Source organism: Dipteris shenzhenensis, chromosome 12 (assembly GCF_047967505.1).
Source record: "Dipteris shenzhenensis isolate YYH24624 ecotype China chromosome 12, Dip_SZ_1.0, whole genome shotgun sequence".
Lineage (NCBI taxonomy): Eukaryota > Viridiplantae > Streptophyta > Polypodiopsida > Gleicheniales > Dipteridaceae > Dipteris > Dipteris shenzhenensis.
Genome location: NC_141607.1, coordinates 10,145,443 through 10,172,501, shown reverse-complemented (window position 1 = coordinate 10,172,501; position 27,059 = coordinate 10,145,443). Strand labels below are relative to the sequence as shown.

General features: G+C 45.8%; 1 protein-coding gene across 3 annotated transcripts in view; it reads left to right on the top strand.

The window, feature by feature from the left end:
• The first annotated feature begins 875 nt into the window (after positions 1 to 875).
• Positions 876 to 27,059, top strand: part of LOC147895793 (uncharacterized) — an 88,736-nt gene continuing 62,552 nt past the window's right edge. For all 3 annotated transcript variants that reach the window (XR_015541904.1, XR_015541903.1, XM_087382966.1), the window contains exons 1-3: positions 876 to 1,693; positions 4,212 to 4,311; positions 10,268 to 10,333. Coding sequence is in view for 1 of the 3 variants with exons in the window: in XM_087382966.1 (XP_087239092.1) it covers positions 1,455 to 1,693; positions 4,212 to 4,311; positions 10,268 to 10,333 (405 nt within the window). In the remaining 2 variants the exon portion in view is untranslated. The remainder of the gene's footprint in view (positions 1,694 to 4,211; positions 4,312 to 10,267; positions 10,334 to 27,059) is intronic.

Sequence of the window (27,059 nt, the reverse complement as noted above, 5' to 3'; positions counted from 1 at the left end):
TACATGGACTATTGAAAAATACAAGCAAACATTAGATTTTGATATATATATAGCAAAGACCATTTTAATATTATCTTTTGGGAGTCTTAGACTACGTTGAATGTCTAACATCAGGGACTTTCATTCCAGCTTATTTAGATGAGCATAATCCCTTTGCATATACAAATTTAAGAACTTGTTTGGCTCATTTCATTTTGTGGTCTAATTTTGTCAAATAAATGTTCATATGGTATGTGCCCTCTCATCATAAAGAACAATGAACCGTGATTGTGAGGTATCAAGAGACTACTCTTGACTTCATGAGCTACCTAAAACTTGGTGGGGGGCATGCAAACCACTAAAATCTCTTCCGGTAGGTGGAGAAGAAGAGCCTTGTTGGCACCTTGCCCAGTTAGTGCAACATGCCTTGATTAAAAATTGGTTCCTTGTAAAATAGGACATAGTACTTGTGTGTTTCCTAATGTACTCGAAGCTTTGTGTAGTTTTGGAAATTTCTCAAGTGACGAGTCATGAATGGGAATAAGAGAAGCCTTTTTTTAGGGGGGAGGTGCAACTTTAAAAAAAGAAAAAGGAAAAAAAGTTTAATGACTTTTGTCATTCATAAGGCCTGAGCAAGGTGGAGCTTCTTGGCTGCATATGTGGGCTTGGAGATCGAGAGCTTGAGAGAGAGAGAGAGAGAGAGAGAGAGAGGGAGAGAGTTAGAGAGAGGCAGAGCGCGGGAGTTCCTGCGCGGGTGAGAGAGAGAGAGAGAGTTGAGAAGAAGTGGGAGGAGAAAATGGTGGAACAATAAAAAGAAATACAAAGATAAGCATTTTCGCTAAACAGGTTTTGACTAAGTAGTAGACCTTGTTAAAAAGTACGTGAAAATCAAAGAAAAAGAAGTTTGAAGAGGGCTTGATTCTCATTTTCTCTCTCTCACTCACCACGCAGCTCAACCGCGCACTGGGCAGGCAGCCACACCACCCGATTCCGTAATGGCGCAAAGCCTTGGAATTCATGCCTCCTGCCTCATCAGTTCCGCATGCAGTAACTCGTCTTTTTCCATTTCTTCTCTCTCCTTCTTCTGGGATGTCTGAGCGGCAACCGGAGTGAGGGATAAGTGCTCCGACAATTCTTCCCCCATACCTTTCTTAGAGCGCATTTCAGCCCGTTGCTTTGGACGGACTAATTACTGGTCCACTTCAGGGTGTGGAAGAGTAGCGACGGATTGGCTTCTCAGTGTGTTTGTAGAGAATTGCACAGCATCTATGGCCGTGATTGCAGATGGCCTTGCTCGTAGATAGATTTTCGGGACGGCTGTACCTTCCGACGTGCTTCAACATCTCGGCTCTAACAGCATACAGGAAATTACGGGAAATGCATGGCTTTTTTATGATCTTTTTGCCGTGAATCGCTAGATGCTATTGGGCAGTAGATGGTGCCTCTGAAATCGGCGTAGGGACTGTTTTTGCACGATGGCAGCTTCTTCGGGCACGAGCAATTCCAACGCCAACCAAAACCATCATCACAATGCGTCATATACTGCTCAGACAGCAGTGGAAAATTCCATGGACACAAGTACCCCTGTCGCAGTCCCCAGCATTATGAACGGTAATGACGTCCAGGTCGCTCAACAATCTTTGAAGCATGACCCGGGTATTACTGTAGATTGGAGTATCGAGGAGCAGTCCATTCTCGAAGACGGGCTTTCAAAGTACGCTATCTTTTATTTTACAAACTATCCCGATAAGATATCCACAAAAGGGAATATATCCTCATCTGTTTTCCTCGTACGCATAAAGGCGTTAATAAATTCCCCGCTTTTACGGGAGGCAAAGCGGCAGAACATCAAACTTCACCTTTCGAAATATTATTTGGGGGATCTGATAGCAAACCTAATTTCTGCTCATAATATTCGTTTGTCTTAACTAAGAATACTTAGCGTGAAAATTTATATGAGGGACCGTCACGATTCTTCTCTTTGATTTCCTTTATTTGTTTTTCACATTTGTTCCCTATCAAGAAAAGCGTTCGTAATGTCCAATTGATGCACTTTCCAACCGGGACGAGCAGCCAAAACTGAGGCTTGTATGAGGTTCGTAATGTCCAATTGATGCACTTTCCAACCGGTACGAGTATGCCTCTTGTAGTTGAACAAAACAAAATACACTGGCCAGACTCATGAACGGCAACATTAACAAGTCTGTCTCGCAGTGGTAAGAGGTTGGACAGACATTTGTGACGTCAGTTTTCAACTTTATGAGTGACTATCATGAAATTGAAACTGCACACTGTGTTGTATTTTAAGAGGATGAGTGTGGGCATGTTTCTAGATATAGGCATTGCCAGGGATAAAGGTGTCCCTATTAGGTCGCATGGATAGTCCCAGTCTATCCCTTTTTGTCCTTTGAAACAGTGTGTGAGAAATGTAGGGCTATGCCTTTTTCTTCTGGCGACTTTAGAAGAAAGGACTTTATTGTACTGGCTGATAAAGATAACGAGCAAGAACCCCACAAGAATACATTTTCACAATCTATATGGTGCTTTTGGGGCTAGGTTTGACAAAAGTCTGTACATCTCGGAGGAGGAAAAGGGTGATGTCTGGTGGATTTATCTTCACATGCATCCTCTAGGATGAGGTGAGCATGCTTTATTAGGTATAGCAGGCAGACAATAGGGCAGCAGATGAGACAAGGCCCTGCAACAGTGCCATGCAAGAGTTGGCTGCCGCATAGGCTGCGCTAGGCTAGCAGAGCAGCGGTCCTGCGTGTGTAGGCAAATGCTGGAAAAGGTCGCGTTTATAGGGATAGCAAACAGGCAGTAGGTCTGCTCCAGTCAGCCAGCAGTAGCAGCAGCAGTTGCCACCACGGGGCACACCAGTCTGGCAAGGCAGGTGGCCTGCTCAGGATCAGCAATAGCAGCAGATCAGGGTGGGACGAGGTCAGTGGGCTTGGTGTTCCATACAATGAAGGGTTTGAGTACTCATTCTTTAACTTGTTTTTTCATCATGCAAGATTGATCCCGTATGTCAAATGGTGTATTTGCATGTAGCTCAGCAAGGAACTTAGCCTTCAGTTCTGCGGTTCAGCCTCAAATACTGAGGAACTACTTCTTAGTTCATTCCAAAGGAATCTAGCTGTTGTATTCTTGTATTCCAGCCCTAGCGGTACTCAGTTGTATTCTCTGTGCACTCTGTGATTGAAAGCACTAAAGCATACACTCCAAGTCTTATGCTGTCATCATCCGTCACAAGTCATCTGCTCTTATGAGAAGTAGTTAACATGCATGTGTTGGGCACCTGCTTGTCTCATTTTCTTGGTTGTCTCTATTTCAATGGACAGTTTCTTTCAGAAAGGCATTTTTACGAATGCTATTTGGGTGATGCTTTGTTTTCAGATGGTGCACTTGAAACCCTACCGATTTTGACTTGGGTGCTGATAGGATCATAAACTTTGTTTTACTTACCAGGGATCCTTATTTGCATTTTTTAAAACTAATCTCCTCATTGCTTTGTCTTGCATTCACTTTTGAAGTTGTAGTTATCTGTTCTCCTGTAAGAAATAACATTTTTAAATAGAAGCTTTGACTGTTGGTGTGTTTTTTTAAAACACGTTAAAGGATTCATGCGTTGCCTGTCCCATGCGCCCATCATGGCTGTTCTATGTGTGCCATTGTTTAGCCTATTCATATGGAGAGTGAGCTATACCAAGGTTAGATCTCAAATTGGGTTATTACATCTATGAAAAGTGACAAGTAGTTAGAGGTGAGCAATGGATTAAAGGGGACAACTGCAAGATTTCAATTAGCAACGCAATGACACAGATGGTTTTGATGGCTTTTGTGTAAAACACCTCCTGAACCTCTAAAGTTCGGAGCTGGCTGCTGCCTTCAATTTTTAAGACACTTTCAAAGTTTTCTCAGCCAATGGGACTGTGTGTCATCCTGTCCACACATCTTAAAATGTTTCTCCACCCTGGGAGGCTCAACGAGTTTGTGTACTTTACAATTCATGAGAGCGCTGATTTAGGAGGTCCAACATAGAATGTTGTAGTATGCTGATATGATACAATGGTTGGGAGCCACTTAACTCAGGAATCAGGATGTCCAAGGATTTAGAATGCTCTAGAATTTTAATGTGAAAGGTTTGTGCAACTCAACTTTTATATTGCCTTCTTATATTCCTCTTTTACTTTTTGTTGGAATCTCGCTCTGATTTTGATTTTCATTGGCAGATTTGTTTCTGAGTCTACAATCAACAAATACATAAAAATTGCTGCTCTCTTATCAGAAAAAACTGTTCGAGATGTTGCTTTTCGATGCAGATGGATGTCGGTATGTCCTCATTTGCTCTTTTCTTAGTCCTTGCATACTTGGGCATGTAGTTGGAAAATCTCATTTAAGAAATGTGCAAAATGTAGTACTGCTATTCCAAGAGCGAGGAAAAGTACACTGCAGAACACACTAACGTAATACTAGCCCTAACTAGCCCAAGGAGGAAAAATCCCTAACTGGGGATAAAAGTGCCCCTTGGGTGAAGTATTCGCACTAACTCAATACTAACATTTTACAAATCCCCTTTGTAGTGATAGTATGAACATGTACGAGGTGATGGATCCGTCACCAAATGAAGTAAGCCTCAAGCTTTGTGGAAATTTTCAAACTTTTCTCTGGGTAGAGCCATGGGGAAAAGATCTGCAACATTCTGATGTGTAGCAGAGTAGATTGGGTTGATCTTTCTTGCATGTTTTCTCTCTCTACCAAGTTATAATGTATCTCAACGTGTTTTGTGCGGGCATGAAACACTGGATCCTATGCCACTTCAATAGCACTCTGACTGTCAGTGAGAACAAGAGTAGATGGCTGCAAACTACCATGAAGATCTGCCATCAATCTCGTGAGCCGTACACAATCTACTGTAGTAGTGGTGAAGGCTGTTCTGTCCTCAGCTGACTTGTTGGAAAGGTCACCTCCCCATCTGTAAGCCCCCAAATGAGGAGTGCGTGGGGGAGGGAGACCTAGGGCAGGATGTGCCCAAAGAGAGATTACCTAGATGTGTGGATCTGGGACAGATCTGGAGCATTCATGGTTGGCGGGGTATCCCGAGGTACAAAAGCCTACATGGAGAGCTATTGAGCAAGGTTTGTGGGCAGGCACATGGCCTGCAACATGCTCTGGATATGGCAGCAGCAGGGTCGGCCTGTGTAGATAGGCTGATTGGACTGGGTATAGCCAGCCAGACAGGCCTGGTTATGGGCTGGCCAGTGGAATGCCCCCTGCATAAGCAAATAAGGCAGTACCCTGCCCTTTATATAGGGCTAGCAGGCTGGTCGGCTGGCCAATCAAAGTCGGCCAGCCCACAGCCCCAAAAGGGCAGCCCACAGCCCCATAAATGGGGAGCTGTGGGGTCGGTTTTCAGACAGACTGAGTCGGCCAAAATAGGGCTGACCAGTCGGTATTTTTGCCAGGCCTTAGGGCCTATAAAAGGAGAGGCTCAGGCCTCATTTCAACATCCAGCAGTGCAGCTTCCAGCAGAGCAGAAAGGAGCAGCAGAGCACAACCCTTGGGGCCTACATCCAGAAGCTGAAGGAGTACCAGTGTTGCTGCAGACTTAGCTCAGTGTGAGGCTGAGACCTTGGCTGTCTTCTAGGGCAGCAAGGAGCTGAGGTCAAAGGACGGAAAGTCTACAGAAGCTCCAGGTGGAGCACGTGGACTCGAGTCTAGAGATAGCCAGCAGATAGGAGAAGGACCTTGTGGTAAGATCAGAGGACCACATCATTGGTGGGACTCTGGATCTATCTCTTTTGTATTGTGTCCATAGTTTTGGACGGAAATATATATATTTTGGTGGTTTCTCTATCTGGCCGGTTCATTGTCTATTGATGAGTCTGCACATCTATTGAATGCGCATAAGTAAAGAAGTTTGTGATTCCACACCCACACCACACTGTGTGAGCTCCTGGGCATTACTATAAGTCTTTTGCTGCGTGTACCCTCTGTTGGGTATTTTCTAACATGGTATCAGAGCCCAAGTAGGAGGCTCACAGGTGTGGGAGCCTGAAGGCAGGGACCTTGCTGAAGGACGACCCTGATTCAAAAGCTCTAGGGAATCGACTTCCACGACTGGAGGATTGTGCCCTTGCGAGAAGGAGGGTGACTCAGGTTCAGTCAGGTGCGTTTAGAGTTCTGGTTTACTGAAATTGAGTTTGGTTGACTTTGCTGTGTGGTATAAACAGCAGAGATGTCGACCTCTACAGCCTCTTCAGCCCCTGCTTTCCCTTCCTCCTCCTCCAGTTTTCTCTCTTTCACTATCCCTAACTTTGGAGAGTCTGGGAACCTGGACGGGACTAATTACCCGATCTGGAAAGTGAAGATCCGAAGTCATTTAGTGGCTCGGAAGTTGTGGAAGCTGACCACGGGAGAGGAGTCGAAGCCGGAGGACATGGTGGACAGGAAAGGGGAGATACTCATGGCAGTAGACAGAGAGGAGCTTGAAGCTTGGGAAGACAAAGATGCCCATGCCCTGGCAATAATCATAGGGACTACGGCGGACTCCGTTCTTCCGCATATCCAGCTGGCCGAGACGTCAGTAGAGGCGTTGGCCACCCTGAAGGATCTGTACGAGACAGACAATACCTCCCGGATTGTGCTTCTTCAGCATCAACTCTACAATCTTGATATGGAAGAAGGAGATACGGTACATAGTCATTTGACGAAGGTCAAGGTGGTGAGGGATCAGCTGGCAGGAATTGGTCAGAAGACAGACTCATGCCATTTGGCCTTGATGGTACTGAGGAGACTGCCTCGGAGTTTCAAGAGCTTTGTTACGACTGTGACAGCAGGACAGAGGACCAAACCTCTGACTTTTGAGGAGTTGTGTCCATTACTGCTACAGGAGGAAGCTCGGGAGAAGCTCTACAACGAGGACAAAGACGACAAGACGATGCTGGCAAAGGAATCCGCTGGCAAAGGAAAGGGCAAGCCTAACGGTGGCAAGTCCAAGAAAGATGACTCTGACGACGGTGAAGTAGCCACAGTGAATTTTATCTTGCTCAACCAAGAAATGCGTGAACTGCCAATAAAGATAGAATTGCCACTGGTGGAGTGTTTGGTATTGTAATCACCAGCCCAATCTGAATCACGGAAAGCATGTAATTCAAGTCACCCCCAGTGGCATAGAACAAACCAAGAGATTGAGTCCCTTGCAGATATTTGAAAACACACTTTACAGCTTCCAATGCTTTGTCTTTGGGCTGTGCATAAACTTGCTCAATTGGGATACACTGAACTGAATATCTGGAAGAGTATTGAAGAGGTACATAAGGCATCCAACAGCTGTGACTATATTTAACAGTATCAAATGGTTCTGTATGTACTTGACTGTTTGCGAACAAGACCCTCATTTGGTTGCATAAACTGACTGCGTTGATAAGAGTGTAATAGCCCCAAATGATTCTGTTCGTACTTGAGTGTTTGAGAACAAGGCCGTCATTTTATTGCATAAATTGACTGCCTACATAAGAGTGTATTAGCCCCAGATCAGACATTTCAAATACAGCCTCAAGATCATTCTTGAAATCTTCAATTTTCAGCTCACTTGTGCTTGGGAGCAGCAAAACATCGACATAAAGGATAGCAATCAACAAATCCCTTTTGTCCTTGTTGACATATAGGATACTTCTTGTTGGACTAATCTGGAGACTCTGACAGGTCAACTATGTATGAATCTTCTCCGACAGCCTTACTCACATGCACTTCTTCATGTGAGTCCCCATGTAGAAAGGCTGTTTTGATGTCCAACTGATGTACTTTCCATCCAAAACGAGCAGTCAATGAAACGATTCATTTGATGGTGGTCATCCTGAATGTGGGGGCAAAGGTTTCATCACAGTCTTGCTGAGAATACCCTTTGGCAACTACCTTTCCTTGTACTTGTCACTGGTACCATCAGATTTTCTTGTACACCCACTTTGTCCCAATAGCTTTCTTTCAATGTGCAAATCCACCAGATCGCATATATTGTTTTTGTGGATAGAATCCAACTCAGACATCAGATGCTCACTGTCTTGAGCATCCTCAAAGCTGTCAGGTTCTTCTGTATCTCACATTGAACTAATATAGTGTGCTCTTTGTGTTTTCCCTTGTCCTAGAGAGAGGGGCTGAAAGTCTGCTGCCCTTCAGAGTTTGAATCAGCCACCTGGGGACTGTTGTATCTTCTTATAAAGCAGCTCTCTCCTCTCTGACAATCTCTTCCACATCATCATGTGCGATTGGCCGATCATGGACCTGATTGGGAGCATCCTAAGGCTGCTGTGCATCAGGATGTGCAGGCTGTAGATGCTGACTTCTCTGGCTGTTCTGAAAGTGCCCTCAATATTTTTCTGCAAAATGTACATAGTGGCAGCTCAAGCGAGTAGCTTTCTAACTCATACTGCAAATGCCCAAAGCTTTAGAAATGAATGTACACTTTTAAACCAATTGTTAAGTGTTACTTAAGCATAACACCAGCTCAAGATCATTGATTAGTTCTACTTTTAGAGATGATGGCCTTCTCATCTCTCTAGACCGTCCACTTTCCTGCTTTCTTGGTGCTTGGCACTTTTTGTTATCCAACTTTAGCATGGGTAAGATCAAACTGTTGTACCTCCAACTTTTTGGCTGGTGGAGAAGTTCGATCTCCCCCCCTGCCCTACCGCCCCTCCTTCCCTTGTGACTCAAAACATCCTGGGCCCTCTATATGCCAATTATCGATTGATAATGCCCAACCCTTGACACTGTTTTGACTCTTTACCTGTTCTATAAGTTCTTCTTTTATTTCATTTCAATGTCAATGAATCATGAACTACACCGATCAATCTGCTTGCATTTGACTAATCTTGCCAAAGCCTCCTGTGACCTTGGAGCCTTCTTCAATGTGGGATAAGAGGAGGGAGGCAAGAGTGGAATGTTGGTGATATCATAGTCAAAGAGTGTGTTAGTGCGTAGTACTAGTTGATCTAGTACTAGTTTATATGTGTGAGGCTTGTGTGAGTGCCACATGTCATCATGGGACTTATCCCATATGCACTAGGTGCTATAGTGTGAGTGAGTAGCCTACATAAGGCTTGTACTTCACTTGTCTTGTCATACTTGATGAATGAATGAGAGCCTTTCATTATGTCTCATTTGTGCATCATTTCCTCACACCCTAACGTTCTTCTCTCTCTCTCTCTCTGTGTGTCTCTCTTCACCATGTTTCTAACATGGAAGACTCTGTTGAGTCTTTTGTTTTGAGGCATAGTTGTCAATAGCGTTATGATTTTAGTGATATAATAATCAAAGTTATTCATACTGATTGGTGGAGTGAACGTTTGAAATTTGTAAATGTCAATCATTGTTCTTGGATCAGGAGTGTATTACCTAATGCCATTTATACTCTAGAGTCCTTGAGACCTCAAAATTGCTACCAGGTAATTTACTTTGAAGCACGAATATCTTGCAGGGCACTGAAACATTTGGTAGACCCCAAATAACTTGTTGGGAACTGTAAGGGAGGGCAGGGGGTTAGGGCTGGATTAGTGTTTGGATTGATAGACAGACCAAACATTTGAAAAGGTATGGAATCATTGTACAAATATTTGTTAAAGTTTGCTCCCAATAAGATGAGTATGCTAAATCAACATAACTAGAGTAGAGTACTAGGCTTAGCCTCCCTGGTGATGGTGCTTCAAAATAGGAGAGTCTAGAGAGCCTTCCACTCTTTCCTCCCTCTCTCTCCTATGTTGGAGAGAAGGCTTCCGATCCTAGGGCATATGGCATCCCCCCATGCCTGCTGAGGTAATTCATTAAAGGGCTCTCCCCTCTCTTATAACTCCTGGGATTACTTGCTCGAACATCTTAGAACCCTTTACTTATTGGTCCCAGAGGGTTAATCGTGACTAAGCACACCTCATCACTGCCCTTGAATTCCAGCTAACTGAATACTAACCCGCTCATTACTAACCCTTCCCCTTGAGAAGAGTTTATGTCCATGGAAACTACATTGGGGGAACCTTTTCCTAAGGCTTCTAGCTTTGTTCTCTTCTTGCCACCAGTTATTTAGATGTCCTTTATGATTCATGTGAAAGACCTTACCTCATTTCAGATTTGTCACTTTTAACAGTCGTCTTCTAACTCTTCGTGCATGGAAAACTGGGTATACTGGCCTCGGATTTTTGTTTCCGTCATGTCAAGCAGAGCTATTTGATGCAGCCTGTTTTGTATACGGTGCTTATCATCACATTGTAATATCATCCTCCTGATAACTAAACAGAAAAAGGAGAATGGAAAGAGGCGAAAAGAAGAGCTGAATCCGGGCAAGAAAAGCAAGGACAAAAAGGTACATTGTTAGTATTTGATTGCTTGATGCTATCTGTATTCATTTAAAGGGGACCACAATTTATTGGCAGGTGATGCCATCCTTTAGCATGAAATTAGAGAAAACCCGGATAAGATATTTCTCCATCTTTACATGGGGGTAATTTTGTTATATAACTGGATAAGGAGGGCTGTCTGATTTGCAACAAAAGTATGATGAGAACATGTCTTGTTTTGGCTTATCAAATACCTTTATTTTTGCCTGGCTTTTTCTGCGCATTGTTTCTGAAACCTTCCTCTTCGCTCCTCCTCCTTTCTTAGAGTGCCCCATCTATCTTCATGTAGAAGAGAGGGGTGCAGGGTTCCAAAAGGGAGACGTGAGGAAAGAGGAAGAGCGAAGAGGAAGGTGGGAAAGGGGTGGGGTGTGGGGGGGAGAGAAAGAAAGAAAGAAAGTCTATTAAAGTCTTGGGAAGACCAAAGAGGGTCTATGAGACTAAAAGAAGCTGATACAATGAACTGATGGGTGGAGCCCACTAAACGGACGTCAACACTGAGGATGCATACAAAATAAAAAATTCATAATCCTGCCCATAACGGCGTTGGTACATAAAACCAGAAGACTCTATGAGTGGAATCCGGTGAGAGTGTCATCCCTAAGAGGGGGGCGTCGATGTGAGGATGCTGCGGGGGCAAAACTTCTGTGATAGGGCATTGGTGGCTGCTGGCATGTACAGCCCGCTAAAGTCTCCTGGTTGTAGCCCTGTGGCGAACAATTGCCACAGTCACTCTCGTGGGTTGTGTGTCTGGTCTTATAAACATGGAGGTATACCATGATCTGTGCCTTAGTGGGTTGGCGAGTCTGGCGTCTCTTTGGCTTTAGCTCAGGTCCTTGTGGCCACCACCTTTGTGAGCCCTCCTGATTAGTACTGTTTGGCTGGAAAAACTCGGTGATCATACTCTGAATGGCGTCTAGATGTGTGCCATGATCTCCCCTACACGCTCTAAGCAACTGCTTTCTGTGCCATGCAGCCTCATGTATGAAAGCTGACAGACACCGCTGGTTTGGGTAGGATAGGAGGCTATGTAGGGAGCCGAAGCTATCACTAAAGAGGCAGTGGGACCGACCTCTGATCTTGTAGTACACCGGGCACTTGAAAGCAAAATGCTCCTCTGACTCGATCTCCTGGGAATCACAGATGCGGCCCTCTTTAGGCCTTCTTGACCACTCTATACGGAGACGGTGTGATGAGACCTACAATTGTCCAATCGAGATCCTCATGGAGTGCGGGAGGTGGATCCACGTGTATCTTGGTGGGTCGATGAAGCCCTCCTCTAAAATCTGTAGGTAGTGGTCTCTATAGAAGCTGAGCTTCACAGGGAGCTAATGTGGTGCTAACCAAGTCCTGAATATGTGTAATTGTAGGAGATCCTCTCGGATGACTTGGTTCACCTCATGATTTGTGAGCGGGATAGAGGGGGGCTCAACACTATACTGGAAGGAGGCTAGTTTGTCTATGTTAAGCCCAAGGCCCTCAAACCATCTGCAAGTACGTGCATACCAACACCTCTACCAGTGTCATGGAGGAGCATAAAGCCAACCAAGTCGCCCTGTGGTGCAAGATCCATACTGTCGAATGCAGAACATATCTGTGATGACCTAGAATGCCGCATCGAGTTGTAGTGGGGATGCCCCGAACTCAACCGTGACTATCTGATGTGGGACAAAAGTCCACCTGCGGCTTATCAGAGAGAGAGAGAGAGAGAGTATGAACATTGGAGGTTGAAGGAAGTGTTTTAAGAGAAGCAATCATGATAATATGATGCCTCTATCACTACAACCATTTTGCATTTTGAGGGAAAACATTGGGATGATGTCATTATATGGTTGTAATAATTTCAATATACTTGTGTGTCAAACAATAGGCTGCTTTGGATACTAGGATTAAGTTTGTGTGTTGCAATTCAAGACTACCCTCCAATCATTCAGAAGAGTGAGGGAGATTTATTCTCCACTCATTGAGGAAGAGTGGGAGAGATTCATTCTCCACCCATTGAGAGATTGAGGGAGATGCATTCTCCACTCCTCTTCTCACCAGGGTGTTGCATTTCACTACGATGCTCCAGTCATTGAGGAAGAGTGAGGGAGATTCATTGTCCACTTTTCTCACCAAAGATTTGAGAGATAAGTTCTGGTGAGGGTCCTGTAGAATTTTACCCTCATAATTACATGCTGTGGCTGTCACACAAGGGTGATAGACAGCAAAGTGACGCTGATCAGCCTGTTAAAAGATGGTGACGCTCCTGAACGATTCTCTTTGGCTGCCATAATTGCTCATCCTTTGGTAGTTCTTTCAATTTGATGAGGTACTCAATCTGTACCTTATTGTGAAGTACTCTATCTCTGAAACCCACAATGCACGCGGGAACATAGAAGATATGGCCCTCCTCGTCCATACTTGGCAACTCTGGGAGAGAGTGCAGATGCTGGCCCACATGTGGTTTCAGCAAAGGCACATGAAACACATTGTAGATCTTGGAGTTGGGTGGTATAATACCAAAGTGCAAGCTTTGTGCTGGTATTACCCTCTAAGGGCCATAATACCAATGTGCAAGCTTTGTGTTGGTATTACACTCAAGGAGGCATAACGACTTTTGTGAAGATGTAGATGCACAGAATCCCCTTCCTTGAAAATCAAGTACCTCCTATGCTCTTCTACATACTTCTTCTGCTTAACTTGGGCATCTTGCATATTCTTTTTAGCTAGTTGTAGAAGAGCCTCCATCCTCTCCAAGTCATCTCGTACTCGCTGATTTTCACGGCTATGTTTGGAGGAAGCCATTCCCACTTTACTCCCATGTGTTGCCTTAAAAGGGCAAAGCTGCTGTGGACTCACGATGTATGTTGTGCTTGGGGTGAGTAAAGTACCCCTTGCTGTAAACAATCCCTGCCTGAAAGGACCCATAAATTTTGACAAAACGCTTGAGGAAATCCATGATGCTTAAACACCTGATCAATGAACTGCCAAGCAACTTGTGATGCTGAATACCGAATTGGTAGGTATGAAATGGCCTTGTTTTGTAAGCTTGTCCGCCACTACGTAGACGCTGTCCCTGTTTGAATGGTCACCTCCCCATCTGTAAGCCCCCATATGAGGAGAGCATGGTGCAGGTAGACCTAGGGATGTATAGACTGCCACATGAGCAGCACATGAGCTGTCATGTGGACAGCACAAGAGTCCTTGTGCAGGAGAGATGGCGGGGGCATGAAGCCCTGGATCTGATATGGCAAGACGGAACTGTAGAACAGGCGTACGGCCTGCAACAGAGCCCTATGAAAGGTGCGATGACATCAGCAGGGTGTACGGGGCTGTACGGCGCTGGAGAAGGGGCTGACAGAGGTACAACAGGGCGGGGGTTACCAGCAGTCTGGTCGGCCAGGTGTAGGGCTGGTAGGGCTGGTTTCCAGCCAGTCTACCATGCCTAGAAAATGGCAGGGCAGAAGGGGGCTGGACCCTGCATATATAGGAGGGAATCAGCCCTTGAAGTGAGGGCCAAAAGCCCTAGTTGTGTGGGCCAGGGGCCCTGGTTATGAGAGCCCTTGTAGGGCAGTTTTGCAGCAGCCTGGTCGGCCTGATTGGGTCGGCCAGATTGAGGCTGCTGGTCGGTTTTTCCATGTAGGCCCTGGGCCTATAAAAGAGGGCCATTCAGTCTTATATTTAACATCACTTGGAGCAGCAGTTGGGGAGCAGACAGCAGCAGCAGCAAGCCCACCCTTGGACCTACACACAGGAGGAGAAGGAGGCTGACATAGGGCTGCAGACTGAGCTCAAGGTACTGCCCACCTAGGCTGGCTTCCGGACAGCAAGGTGGAAGGGATCTAGACAGAGAGTCTACATTTGCTCGAGGTGGAGCATGCGGGCTCAGAGATCTAGGAGTGCTTGACATTTGGTAGGAGAACCTTTTGGTATTGTATCCTGTCCTACTTCGTGGACGGACGGAAATATAAAGAGTTGCTTCTATATTTGTTTCTGAGCATTGTCTATTTACTGGCTAGCACATCTATGCACATAAGTTAAGAAGTTTGTGATTCCACACCCACACGCACACTGTGTGAGCTCCTGGGCATTACTATCAGTCTTCCGCTGTGCGTACCCTCTGTTGGGTCATTTCTAACAGTCCCATCCTCTATTTGTAGAAGGCAGCCCCTAGGCTTGTTTTGTCAGCTTGTCCACCACTACATAGATGATGTCCCATCCTCTATTTGTAGAAGGCAGCCCCGTGATGAAATCCATAGCTATGCATGTCCAATTGCCCTCCCGATTGAGTAATGGCTGCAACAAACTGGGAAGGAAGGATGGCAAATTCCTTGGCCCTGTGCTGTCCACTTTATTTTGTTGATATGGCAAACATTCAGAAACATCTTTCACATCTCTTGACGACCTTCCTAGAAGAAACTCTATCTCGAAAAAGGAAAAAAAAGGAAACTCTGTCTCGTACGTCTTTGTGACAATTGTATGACCTGCCATAGGAGAAGAAAGCATTGCAACATAGCTGCCTATACTGTGAGTCTAGAACCGAATAAATTTTGTCCTAGAACCACAACAAGCCATTATGCAAGATGCCTGACATGAGGGCTCCTGAAAATTTGAAAAGATGGCTGTTGTCTTTGAATTCTGCATGTACTTCCCTTGAATGCAATGTGTCCAATCTTGGTAGTTGTAGAGACTGTAGGCAGTGTGCAAGGCTACATCTTGGACAACGCATTTGCAACTACTTTCTCCTTTCTATAGTCAATGTCAAAATTATAGGACTGCACTAAAGGCAACAATCTCGCCTACAAGTTGGGCTGCATGAGGAAAAATCTGAGTGTTCCATCATCAATTTTGAACTTGATTTGCTCTAGTATACGTAGTGATGCCAATTTTTGAAGGCATGTAAGATGGCCAATATTTCCTGATAAAAAACATGGTAGGTGAGCTCTTGGCATCAAATTTCTTGCTTTCGAAAGCTATGTCTCCATGCTTCTGCCTTAGAACAACCCCCAAGCCTGTGCCACTGTCATCATCTCCCACAATGAATGGCTGTGAGAAATCAGCGCTTACAAACATAGGGGCACGAGTCAATGCAAATTTCAGCTCTTTCAAAGCTGATTTGCGCTTCCTTTGACCACAAAATGCATGCTTCTTTAAGAGGTCCGTAGCCCACAATGTGCTCAAGGTATTCAAACTTTTCTGCCATTCAAGTGCATTTGCTAGCTTTTTGCGTAGAGCTGATGCAACCTCCAAATTTCCAGCATTTCTTTGATATGCTCAATGTGCTCCTGTTGTTTTTGCTGTAAATGAGGATGTCATCAAAGAAAACTAGCACATTTTGGAAGAGAGGTGGCTGCAATATTTTGTTCATTCAGCACCCAAGGATTGCTGATTTGTATGGTTTTTTTTTCAAGCATTAATGGAAAGTTCTCCTCTATAGCAAAAAAAAAAAGCTCATGGGTTGGTGCATTAGTCAACCCAAATAGCATCACATTGAACTCATACAAACCCCTTTTTGTACGAAGGCTGTTTTGTGCTCATCACCCTCTTTCACCCTGATTTAATGCTAGATCCATCTTCGTGAAGGACTGAGCACCCTTCAATTTATCCAACAGATCGTCAATGATGCGAATTGGAAATCTGTTTTTACAGGGGCCTTATTGAGATCTTTGTAATCAATGCACATTCGGGTATGAGCCATCTTTCTTTTCACTAGGGTCCTTGGGGAGGAAGAGGGTGAAGTCCTACAAGAAATAAAATTCTTCTCAAGCAACTCCTGCACTGGTCCTGCCTGTTCCACTTTAGAGAGATGGTATGGAGCCTTGTTGATGGGTTTATTGCCAGGCTCCAAAACTATGGCATTATCGCGATATCTCTCTTTAGAGGTAATTGAGGTGGCATATTTGCAAATATATGAGCAAAATTGCTGCATATTAACATCCTTCACCTAGGAAACCTTCCCATCTGAGGCACTAACAGCATGCCAATCTTTGGCACTAACTTCTCAGGTCAACTGCCTTGCTGAAATAATTTGCTAAGAGATCTCTTGTAAAATCCTCCACCTGGGGAACACTTCCCATCTGAGGCACTAATAGCATGTTGATCTTTAGAGGGATGGTATGGAGCCTTGTTTATGGGTTTATTGCCAGGCTCCAAAACTATGGCATGATCAATCTCTCTCTTTGGATGTATATGAGGTGGCATATCTGCAAATATGTGAGCAAAATTTTAGAATAGCTGCTGCATGTTAACATCCTCCACTAGGGGAGCGCTTCCCATCTGAGGCACTAACAACATGCCGATCTTAGGCACTCACTTCTTGAGCTTTCGGGTCAACTGCCTAGCTGAAATAATCTGCAGTTTCGGGGCTGTCAAACCCTGCAACCCTGAACAGATTTGTTGGGATCAGAGAGATACCCATGCACATGTAGTGATTGCTATGAATTGTTGGAGGGTCTGCGGCATAGCAGTGTGGGAGTAGTGGAAGATGAACCCGAAGTGGCAGAAGTGGTTCCTTGGCAGCATGTGCCTGTGGTGGAGAGACAAGTCTAGTCTTAGACATTACCCCAAAAATTTTGGGATACCAACAGGTGGCGCACCAAGCATGACCATGTGGGATAGTGCTTTCTGGCTTGTCTTCATGGGCAAGCATTTTAAGAGACTGATGATATGCCATTACAAATGAAAATCCCCAAAAAGAAGAGTGCCCTGCAAATGTCAAAGCCTCAAGGTTATCACTGCAAAGAGCTGGCTGTTCAAAGTATCTGACTGATAGCTGCAATGGTCATGCAAAAATTGACAGCAATCTTTGCAAATATGAATGTCAAAAAGTGGTTGCTCAAATAGTGAGCAAACTGCACAAGCTGTTCCAAAATCTGCTGCAAGAATTTGTCCAAGAAAACACTGGCCTACAAAAGGTGATTGGCCCAAATCAAAGGGCAGATACTTGCAAAGATGCCCAATGCAAATTTGTCCACAAATAGAGGGCACATGATACAAAAGCTGCAAATTCGAAAGGACAAATTACCCATATCAAAGGGCAAATGCCAAAAAATCCCAAATTTGGTTGAATCAAGCAAATGTCACTGCAATTGGCAGCAAATCTGGCAAAAGCCCCAAAGTTTGAGAGGACAAATATGCCAACAAGAGGGCAATCTCAAGAAAAGCCCCAACAATGTATGCAAAATTGCCAATATTTGTCAAAGAACTCAAAAGCTCCAAGAAAACTGGAAATTGCGGCCAAGAAACTGTATAGACAGTTTCGTTGGATGCACGACTGCTCATACAGTTGTACAGGCACAAGCGATGTACGGACAATTGGTGCACGCGTTGTACGGACGATTGGTGCAGGTGTTGTATGACGGGTCCAGCGTAGGTGTGTGATTGGCGGACGTGTTGTAGGACAGGTTTGTACGATTGACGCACGTGTTTTCGGACAATTGATGCATGTGTTGTACGATGTTATACAGATGATGCACGGCTAGTTGTACGGATGCTCATGCAATGATTGACACAAGACATACGGTTGATATTGACATAGATTTGTACGATATGTATGGTGATGAGCAGAACAATATTGCAGATCTAGAGCTGGAGCAGAGGTATAGATTGACACAACAAGTCTATGTACGAGCAGGAGGCTGTTATACGTCTGTATGGCATTGATACGTCAATACAATGTTGTACAACTTAGCAGGAAACTTAATGATGGCAGTGCAGATTCCAAGTTGAAGCTATAATAGAAAGTGGCGCTGGTCAAGGTCAGCTAAACTGAGCTAGTGGAGGACTAGATGCAAGGGGGGAGCAGGTTGCATCCAGAAGCTACTCTGATACTAGTGTTAGGTGCAAGGAGAAAAGAAATGGGGATGGAATGCAAGGAGGTAGACAACAGCTGAAGGAACAGGAAGCTGTTGACCAATGAAATCAACTTGATGGTTGACTGATCCTAACTGGCCCACAAGGCCATACTGGGGCTAAGTCCTAACATGGAAGGGAGGTGTGAGGAAACAGAAAGAGAGATGAGAGAGATGGAAAAAGGGTAGAGAGTGAGAGAGAGAGAAAGAAAGAAAGATGTATTAACGTTTGCAGGAGGCCTCGCAGGCCTATGAGACAAAGTATAAACCAAAAAGTAACTCATACAAGCCGCTAGGGTTCACTAAGGCCCTTGCTGGATGCTAAAGTGCTAAGCTAGTAAACAAAATAGCAAAATAGCATTAGGTGCTCAAAGCTAATGCTCCAATTACACGCTTAGGCTCCATCTATCCAGGCACCATGGTGGCTCGTTGATGTGTGTGTGAGAGAGAGAGAAAGAAAGAAGATGTATTAACGTCCACGGGAGGGGGGAGAGAGAGAGAGAGAGAGATGATATGGTTGTATTAAGTCGTCTTTAGACCCTTTAGGATCTATGGGATTCGTAATCACTATAACAAAATAAAGATCCTTTACATCCGGTGAAAGAAGATACTATAGACTTGCTATATAGTTAGTACTCGATGAGCTAGCTTGTGTGCTAGTCTAAGTATATTGTTGCAGTATTCCAAAACTTCTTTTAGATAACTTACTAGTTTTATAGTTGGCTGCTCTAATAGATATTTGAGATTGCCTTTGTTGTCATCATATCTTTCTCTGATGTGTGCATAGGCCTGGCATCTAGAAAAAAAGAAAGAAAGACAGTTGTATTAACGTCTTTGGAACACATATCATCCTAAATGGCAAGAAGCCTTCTGGGTGGGAAGGAAAGGAGAAACGCCAAGGCAAATACTTGTGAAGTTTCAAGACACTCAATCCGCGTGAAAGTGCTTAACCACAAGCATCACTTGAAGGGTTCCTATAGATTAATGACAACCTTTGATGGAGCCGATTTGCCCAAAAGCTCATTGAGTTAGAAAAATAGCAAATTGGCTCCTTCTGGGTGCGCAGGAAAGGAGAAAAGCCAAGGCAAATACTCGTGAAGTTTCAAGACACTCAATCCGCCTGAAAGTGCTTAGCCACAAGCATCACTTGAAGGGCTCCTATAGATTAATGATGACAACCTTTCACGGAGCCGATTTGTCCAAAAGCTCATTGAGTTAGAAAAAATCAGGAAAGGAAAAAATGAAGGTTAACATGCATGCATGAAAGATGGAAAGTCATTACAGAAAATAACAGAAACAAGCATAGGGATAGGTGACATAGACCTACTTGTAATTTTGGAGACGTGGGCATGAGGGGAAAACATGCCCAAAACTTCAAGGATTCAAACAAACATCAATATGGAATGTAAAAACACACATAGGAGGAAGAGGGTTTGATGGGGCTGCATGCTACATCAGAATGACGTGGGAAAAAATAGCAAAAGTTGTAAAAGAAGACCCACACAAACAATATATGCGGTTGGATATCATGGCAAAGGAGGGGAGTATCAAAATGGCAGCATGCTATTTTGCACCCCCACAATCACCCATCTACAAAAACAACAGCAACATATCTAGAGAAGACCCCCTCATGCATTTAGGGGAGGATGTAGCCAGGTTCTCTAAAGAGAGTAGCAGGGGATTTTGATGCACGAACATGATCAATGAAAGGCAACATAACAACGGTGAGGAGAGACCCCATATGGATGGATGAAGTGGAAGCAGATAATGAAGAAAGAAAAGGCTGAAAAAGAACATCAAATGATGCCGGGGAAATCACACATATGGGAAGGCAACTCCTCACATTGTGTGGATGCTGTGGGCTGCAAATATGCAATGGCGCAACAAACTTCCAAAACATGGGAGGGTGCACATGCAAGACAGCTCAAGGGTCAAGTGTAGTTGATTATGTGATCACAAACTCACATGCAAAGCACATGATTGACTACATGAAGATTGAGGATGAGTCTCTTTAGTTGCACCATAGAGCGATGTCTATAGGCATAATGGGGACAAGCAATGCTGTGAACGAACATGAAACTACTGCACATCCCAGGTTAAGAATGGACTACCAAAAAGCACATATGAAAAGGAGATTGCGGCGGCAGCAATGGCACAAGGGAAAATGCCTTCAACATGTCAAGAAATGAGCAAATACATAACAGATATGCTGCTATCCACAGCCGAAAAATGTTTCTCTAAAAACAAGGGGAGAAGTGCGGGGATGCCATGTAATCACTGGTATGACCAGGATTGTAAGGATGCAAATAAAGCCTAGAAAACAGCAAATTCAACTGTGAAGGAAGACAAAGCTCGCACATATAAAACAAGAGGTAAAAAGAATATATCTCAAGAGCAAACAGCTTGAAAATCTCCTCCATCTCCTCCTCCTCCCTCCTCCTCTTCCTCCTCCCTCCTCCTCCTCCTCTTCTCCTCCTCCTCCCTCCTCCTCCACTCGCCTCTCTCTTCCTCCTCTTCCTTGTCCCTCCTCCTCAACCCTTCCCCCTCGAATCCGCGAACGAGACTAGCTCTCCACTCCTCAACCTTGGACGACTCCTAAACCCTGCAACCCCCTCTGAACCTTGGAACTCCTAGTTAGCTCGCTCAACCCTGTCCCCCCTTCGAACCCTAATGACTCCCCTCATGAAAAGTGCCTTTCTGTTCAATCTTTTGCCATCCCTTTTGGGAGCATAATGTAGCTGATGATTGAATTCCCCATCGTTTTTCTCCTAATCCTACTTCTCTCTTTTGTTTTTCTTCGGACCGCCATGGATAGGTCTACCCTCATGAGCATGAGGGCAACTTTGAAAGAGACCTCAGACCAAGATATACTTGGATGATGACCTCACTCTGAAAGGGAGCGAATGGTATGAGCAAGAGAGGTAGGAAAGTAGGCTGCATATAGAGATGCCAAAGTGATTATCCGGGAAAGAGTCGACAGGTAAGAAGGGGAATTACAACGGTGTCGGGCAATAGGATGAGTATACAAAGTGGACTGAAAATGGCTATGGAATTGTAATGGTACACTTTGGTCGGATCCACGGGGTTTCTTAGAGACATACACTGACAGAGACATGATCTTTTATACCGAGACACATGAGAGCCCTGAGAGAGGACTGCCCATAGTGACGGGATATAATTGGGAGTCAGCCTATAGGAAGGAGATGAGGAGAGACAGCGGGTATGGGGCTCGGGAGGTGTAGCTGCCTTATTCAGATCACACCTGAGGCCTTTCATATTTGTGGTACGGAGAGAGGAGCATGCACAGCACATATGGATACGAGTCCGACTATCGGAGGCACGAACTATCTTCATTGCGCTGTGCTACTTCCCTCCAAAAACTTCAGCCTATCCACATGAGGTTACTACAGAGGGGCATAGGCCATATGAGGCGATATATGATGACATCACGGTTCTCTAAGCAGGGAGACATCCTCCTCCTCCTCTGTGATTTCAATGCATGCACTTGAGACAGGTAGGCGGGCTTGCTAGACTACTCTGACTCCCTCGTACTGTTGGAGCTAGACCCAGCAGAGCTCGGGATTGTGAGCCACTCAACAGATGCACCACACGTGATAGGATACGGGCGACATCTACTTGAGATGGGAGCGGTCCATGACCTGATTATATATAACACCCTCCAGAGATGGCTGGCATTTGGCGGGCTTACTTGTTTCCCACATGAGGCTCTAGTATAGTGGACTATCTAATCAGTCCCCTAGCTTTGCACCACGGATACATGATCCGTCCCCTAGCTTTGCACCACGAATACATGACTTTATTGTGCCTCCCCCCCACTCGACGTTGACCACTCATACCTGGCTTTCAGCATCTCAGCTACTAAGCCACCTTCAGGGAGATCCACCCCATACCCACTCATGTCCAGCTCCACTTTGATCATGTGCTTGTCCTAGTTTATGTGAGCCACTTAGTACATGAACTCTTGGACCTACTTCAAGATGATGCAGTTCTCACTTGGGCCTTGGACATCCTGTTCTCTGTGGTACATGAGGCAGCCGTTAGATCCTTCCCTATGACCAGATCTGCAGCACATGCCCCGATTGGGGCGATGCCTCAAAATCCTTGGTACGATGATGAGTGTAGAGATATGAGATTACACCTCACACGTGAGCGAGCCTTGGCCATGTGACAACACATGAGGCACACAGGATTTCGCAACGACTGACACGTTGTAAGAGGTGGGCTTTTCTCACACATAGGATGGAGGGGGTGATCCAATCATTCTGAGGGGGCGACCCAACCATCGGCTAGGGGCTTCTATTTGAGGGAGAACCGCCTATTCCCATCACAGATTGAGGGGTTTGGCACACTTACACGAGCTCACTCTATGATGTACCGATGTTGACACCATCTAGCATGTCCTCTATGCCCAGGCCCACCCCATGCCATTTGTTCACAGCACAGAGTGTAGGGGATGCACTTCGCCGATTCCATAACCGGAGAGCTCAGGACCAAGAGGGACTACGGACATAGCACTTCGCACACGGGCAGGAGGTCCTAGCTCCGATCTTAGTGCAGATGTTCAACCACACGGTTTGTCATGGCTTCCCATCCTCTTGGAGAACTACCATGATTGTGCCCATACACAAAGCAGGGGACTCCATGGACACTGGGAACTACCGCACTCTTATGATTGGCCACACTCTGGCCAAGATTTATGAGTCTGTACTAGAGAGGGAGATCAATAGTCACACAGAGGCACATGGGCAGTGGGCAGGCATGCTTCCGACGACAACACTCTACTCTTAATCACATCTTCACTTTGAGAGGCATCATTGAGAAGGCGAGATCGACGGGCTAGAAAGTCTACATTGGCTTAGTAGAATTCGGAAAGGCCTTTGACACTGTTCCATACTCCCGTCTAATTAGAAGGCTTTAGGAGATGCAGGTTCCAGAGGTCTTGATTTGGGGGGTGATGAGCTTATACGATTCCATCAGAGGGAGAGTTTGTGCCTTGGGAGGTCTATCAGATTGGGTTGAGAGCACCAGTGTGAAGCAGGGATGTCCTCTATCACCGACTCTCTTGGGGCTTTACATCGATGAGATCACATCTTTTATTGACCGCCTGGGAGGTGAGGGATCACTACTGGCAGATTTGATGATACAAATTTTACTATATACAGAGGGAGTGCAGAGGCATTTGGAGTCCTTGGATCTATTTTGTAGAGAGAGAAACCTGACAGTCAAGCTTGGGAAGACTAAGGTCATGATCTTTAACACCTCACACTCTGTACTGCATCGGTATAGTTTCAATTTTGAGGCGAGCTAGTGGGGATGGTGCAGTCCTACACATACTTGGGGGCAGTTTTCACAGGGCAAGTTTTCAGGATGACTCATGCAGCTAGAGCACAACTCACAAGTGGAGGAGGAGCTTTGGCCCAACTTGAGAAGCAATGCTTTTAGGCGCATTTTCAGGACTTGCTGATGAAGGTGTTGGGTGTTGGAAGCAATGGAAGCTAAAAAATGGAAGCACAATGGAGAAAAACGAGATGTTGTAATAGATTGCTGCAAAAATTGAAGTGTGGAGGCTCAAGGGAGAGCCAACATAACAAAACCCTAGGGCTAACTGCCCTAATTGGACTAAGTGTCCTAACTGACCTAGATGGTACATAAACTAACTATACCAATAGTCCTAACTGACTATAACTAGGCCTACAAGGCTCATACCAAGGTATAAGTGGCATCTATGGATAGCCCATGAGATAGCCTATAAACCCCCCTCCATGGTATGGGCTGAAGTATCCTGGACATGGCTCAAGATACCTAAATATCTAGTGTCATGGTTGCACATGTTTGTCCCGTAGGATATAGCAACCTATGACTGTACAGAGTACAATAGATCAAGTTACAAAAGATACTAAGTTTAAAGCTGCCGAAAAGCCTCAAACTTAGGTCGAGGTAGAGCCTTCGTAAAAAGATCTGCCAAGTTGTCTTCAATGGGAACATAAGTCAACTCAATATCACCTGCTGATAATCGCTCTCTAGTGATAGTGAACCTCAATGTGCTTTGTGCGAGCATGGAAAACTGGATTCCGTGCAACAGCCAAAGCACTCTGACTATTAGTGAAGATGACGGTAGGAGTAGTCTGACATGCACAAAGATCTGCAAGTAGCTTTTGAAGCCAAACACACTCCACTGTAGCTGTAAAAGCCGCTCTGTACTCAGCTTCACAGCTAGAAGTAGCAACTGTACTCTGCTTCTTGCTGAACCAAGAAACACATGAAGTACCAAGCATAAAATAGTTGCCACTATGTGACACACGAGTGTCAAAACAACCAGCCCAATCACTATCAGTGAACCCATGCATGACAAGTGAAGTATCAGTCCCATAGAGAAGGCCTAAATGTTGAGTGCCTTTAAGATATCTGAAAACACGCTTCACAGCATGCCCATGGTGCATAGATGGGCTGTGCATGTATCTGCTCAACTGTGAAACAGCATACTGTAGATCCGGTCTTGTATGGCATAGGTAAATCAAACAGCCAACTGCCTGCTGATAAAGAGTGACATCACATGTACCGCTGCCATCCTCAGAAGAGAAGTGAAAACCAGTCTCTAATGGTGTGGATACTAGCTTGCAATCCTCAAACTGAAAATGCTGCAAAAACTGTCCAATGTACTTGGATTGTGACATCAAAATGCCCCCCTCACTGCTAGCAAATTGAATGCTCAGATAGTAGTGCAGAAGACCAAGATCAGACATAGCAAATGTCTGCTGCAAATCAACTTTAAAATCTGCAATTTGCTGAGCATGTGTCCCAGTTACAAGCATGTCATCCACATAAAGGACTAAAATCAGCAAATTTGTCCCACGCTTGCGGATGTAAAGCGTAGCCTCTGTAGGACTGTTCTGAAAGCCGAGTGTGAGCAAATGCGAATGAATTCTCGAATACCAAGCCCGAGGTGCCTGCTTCAATCCATAGAGGGCCTTTTTTAAGCGGCATACCTTGCTTTCTTTTTTTGCCGAAAAAACAGTGCTAATTATATTACTTCGAGAACAAGATACAAAAGGTCAGCTTGTAGCTGACGGGCTGCGTTCACAAATCGGACACAGCCCTAAAAGGTAACAAAATAAATCACTCTCTCACGGCGGGATAAGGCGAGTGTGAATGAACAGCCATCGGGGTGGTGAGTAGCGCCACCGAAGGCCCTGCGAAGTCTGCTCGAAGAAGAGGCCCTGTGTGTCCCAAGCCCGGAGGAAGTGTCTCCGCTTCTCCCGACCGGACCGGGAATCTCCCTGAATCTGGTCCCACTGGCCTCTGAGGGTATGAATAATCTCGCTCCAAATATCAGTCATGATCTGGGCAGTCGATAAGGAGGTGCCACCGAGGATCTGCGCGCAACGCAAGGTCCAAATGTGCCACCCTGCGATGCTGCTAATAATCTCCCAGACTGGCTGCCTCTTCTGAACTCCTGTAGCAGCCTCTGCTAGGTGCTACGGGATACCCTCGAGCGGCCCCCATGTTCCCTGTGTGATAAGGAAAGTGGGGTCCTGCTGGCATGCCTCAAATAAGTGATGTAGACCAGGTGCGGTGCTGCACCAACAGAACGCGCCCCAAGTGATCAAACCTAGCTCTGGTGCTGCGCGAGTGAGAATCCCGAAAGTCCACCTCCACACTTCCTGGGCGCGAGTGCAGCTCCACAGGCAGTGTTTTGGTGACTCCTCAACCTCATGGCAGATCTGACAGTGTCCGTCCTGGCCTATCTGTCTCAACCAGCTCCCCACCGGAAGACCTTTGTGGGCGAGAAGCCACAGGAAGTAGATCTTCCGCGGCCGCCAGCTCTCCCACAAGGCCTTCCAGAAGGCCTGCAAAAAGAATCTGGAAACACCCTGTGCATACCAGCTGGGCCGCTGGGTGGGGGGGCGGCTCTGCATCCTCCCAAGAACTCGCCTGCCCAAAGTCGTGCTGTAGGCAAAGAAGGAGGTCGGCCCCTGTCCTGTCACAATCTCTGGCCAACTTCACTCTCCTGGGTCCCAATCAAGCTCTGACAAGGCCCGCCCTTCCCAAAGCCAGAGTCGCCAAAGCTGCATCTGATCTTGCTCAATGCTAGGATCGGTACGCCAGACCTTCCCCAAAAGGCCTACGACCCGAACCCTCTGCCATGGGAGTAGGGGGTCGATGAGTGCATCCTCTCTCCTGAGTCGTCCATCCCCCATAACCGCGAAGAAGAAAATAGAGGAGTCGTCCATACGTCCTGCGACCACTAGTGGGATGCCACGGGGGGTGAACTGTCCCAGCCAACGGTCGTCACCAGGCATGAGGATCTGAGGCTCAGGTGGAACCAACCAATCAGCTGGGATCACGCCGTCGATCTCCGTGCGTCTCGCCTGGGCTCCACATGCACCTCCAGCTGCGTCTGCGAGATCAGCCGTCTCCAAATGTCTGTACGTGTCCCTCCAAAGTCGAAGGGACCGGGCTGGCCCCCTCATCCAGCCATCCCACCTGATATGTGATCTCTCCCCCAACTGAAGGCCCTCGGCATCTCTGACCTGATCATTCCAGATAAGCGGCTGGCGATCGATCTCCTCCTGATAGCGGGGAGGGGACTGAATGAGATTGAGGCGGAGCCGCCTCCAAACCATGAGGAGGCTACGAACGAGTGGGGAACGGGGCTGAGTGAGCGGGGTGGAAGTGAAGATCCACCTGAGGGACGGGAGCCACTCTCCACCTCGGCGCGGGACACAAGAACCGACCCCCTGCTGAAGTAGCATCTTCCACGTCTGCCCCCCCGAGGTCAAACCGCGGATGACTAACTTGCCTAACAAGGCCTGACTCTGCAGCTCTGGATCGATGACCCCCA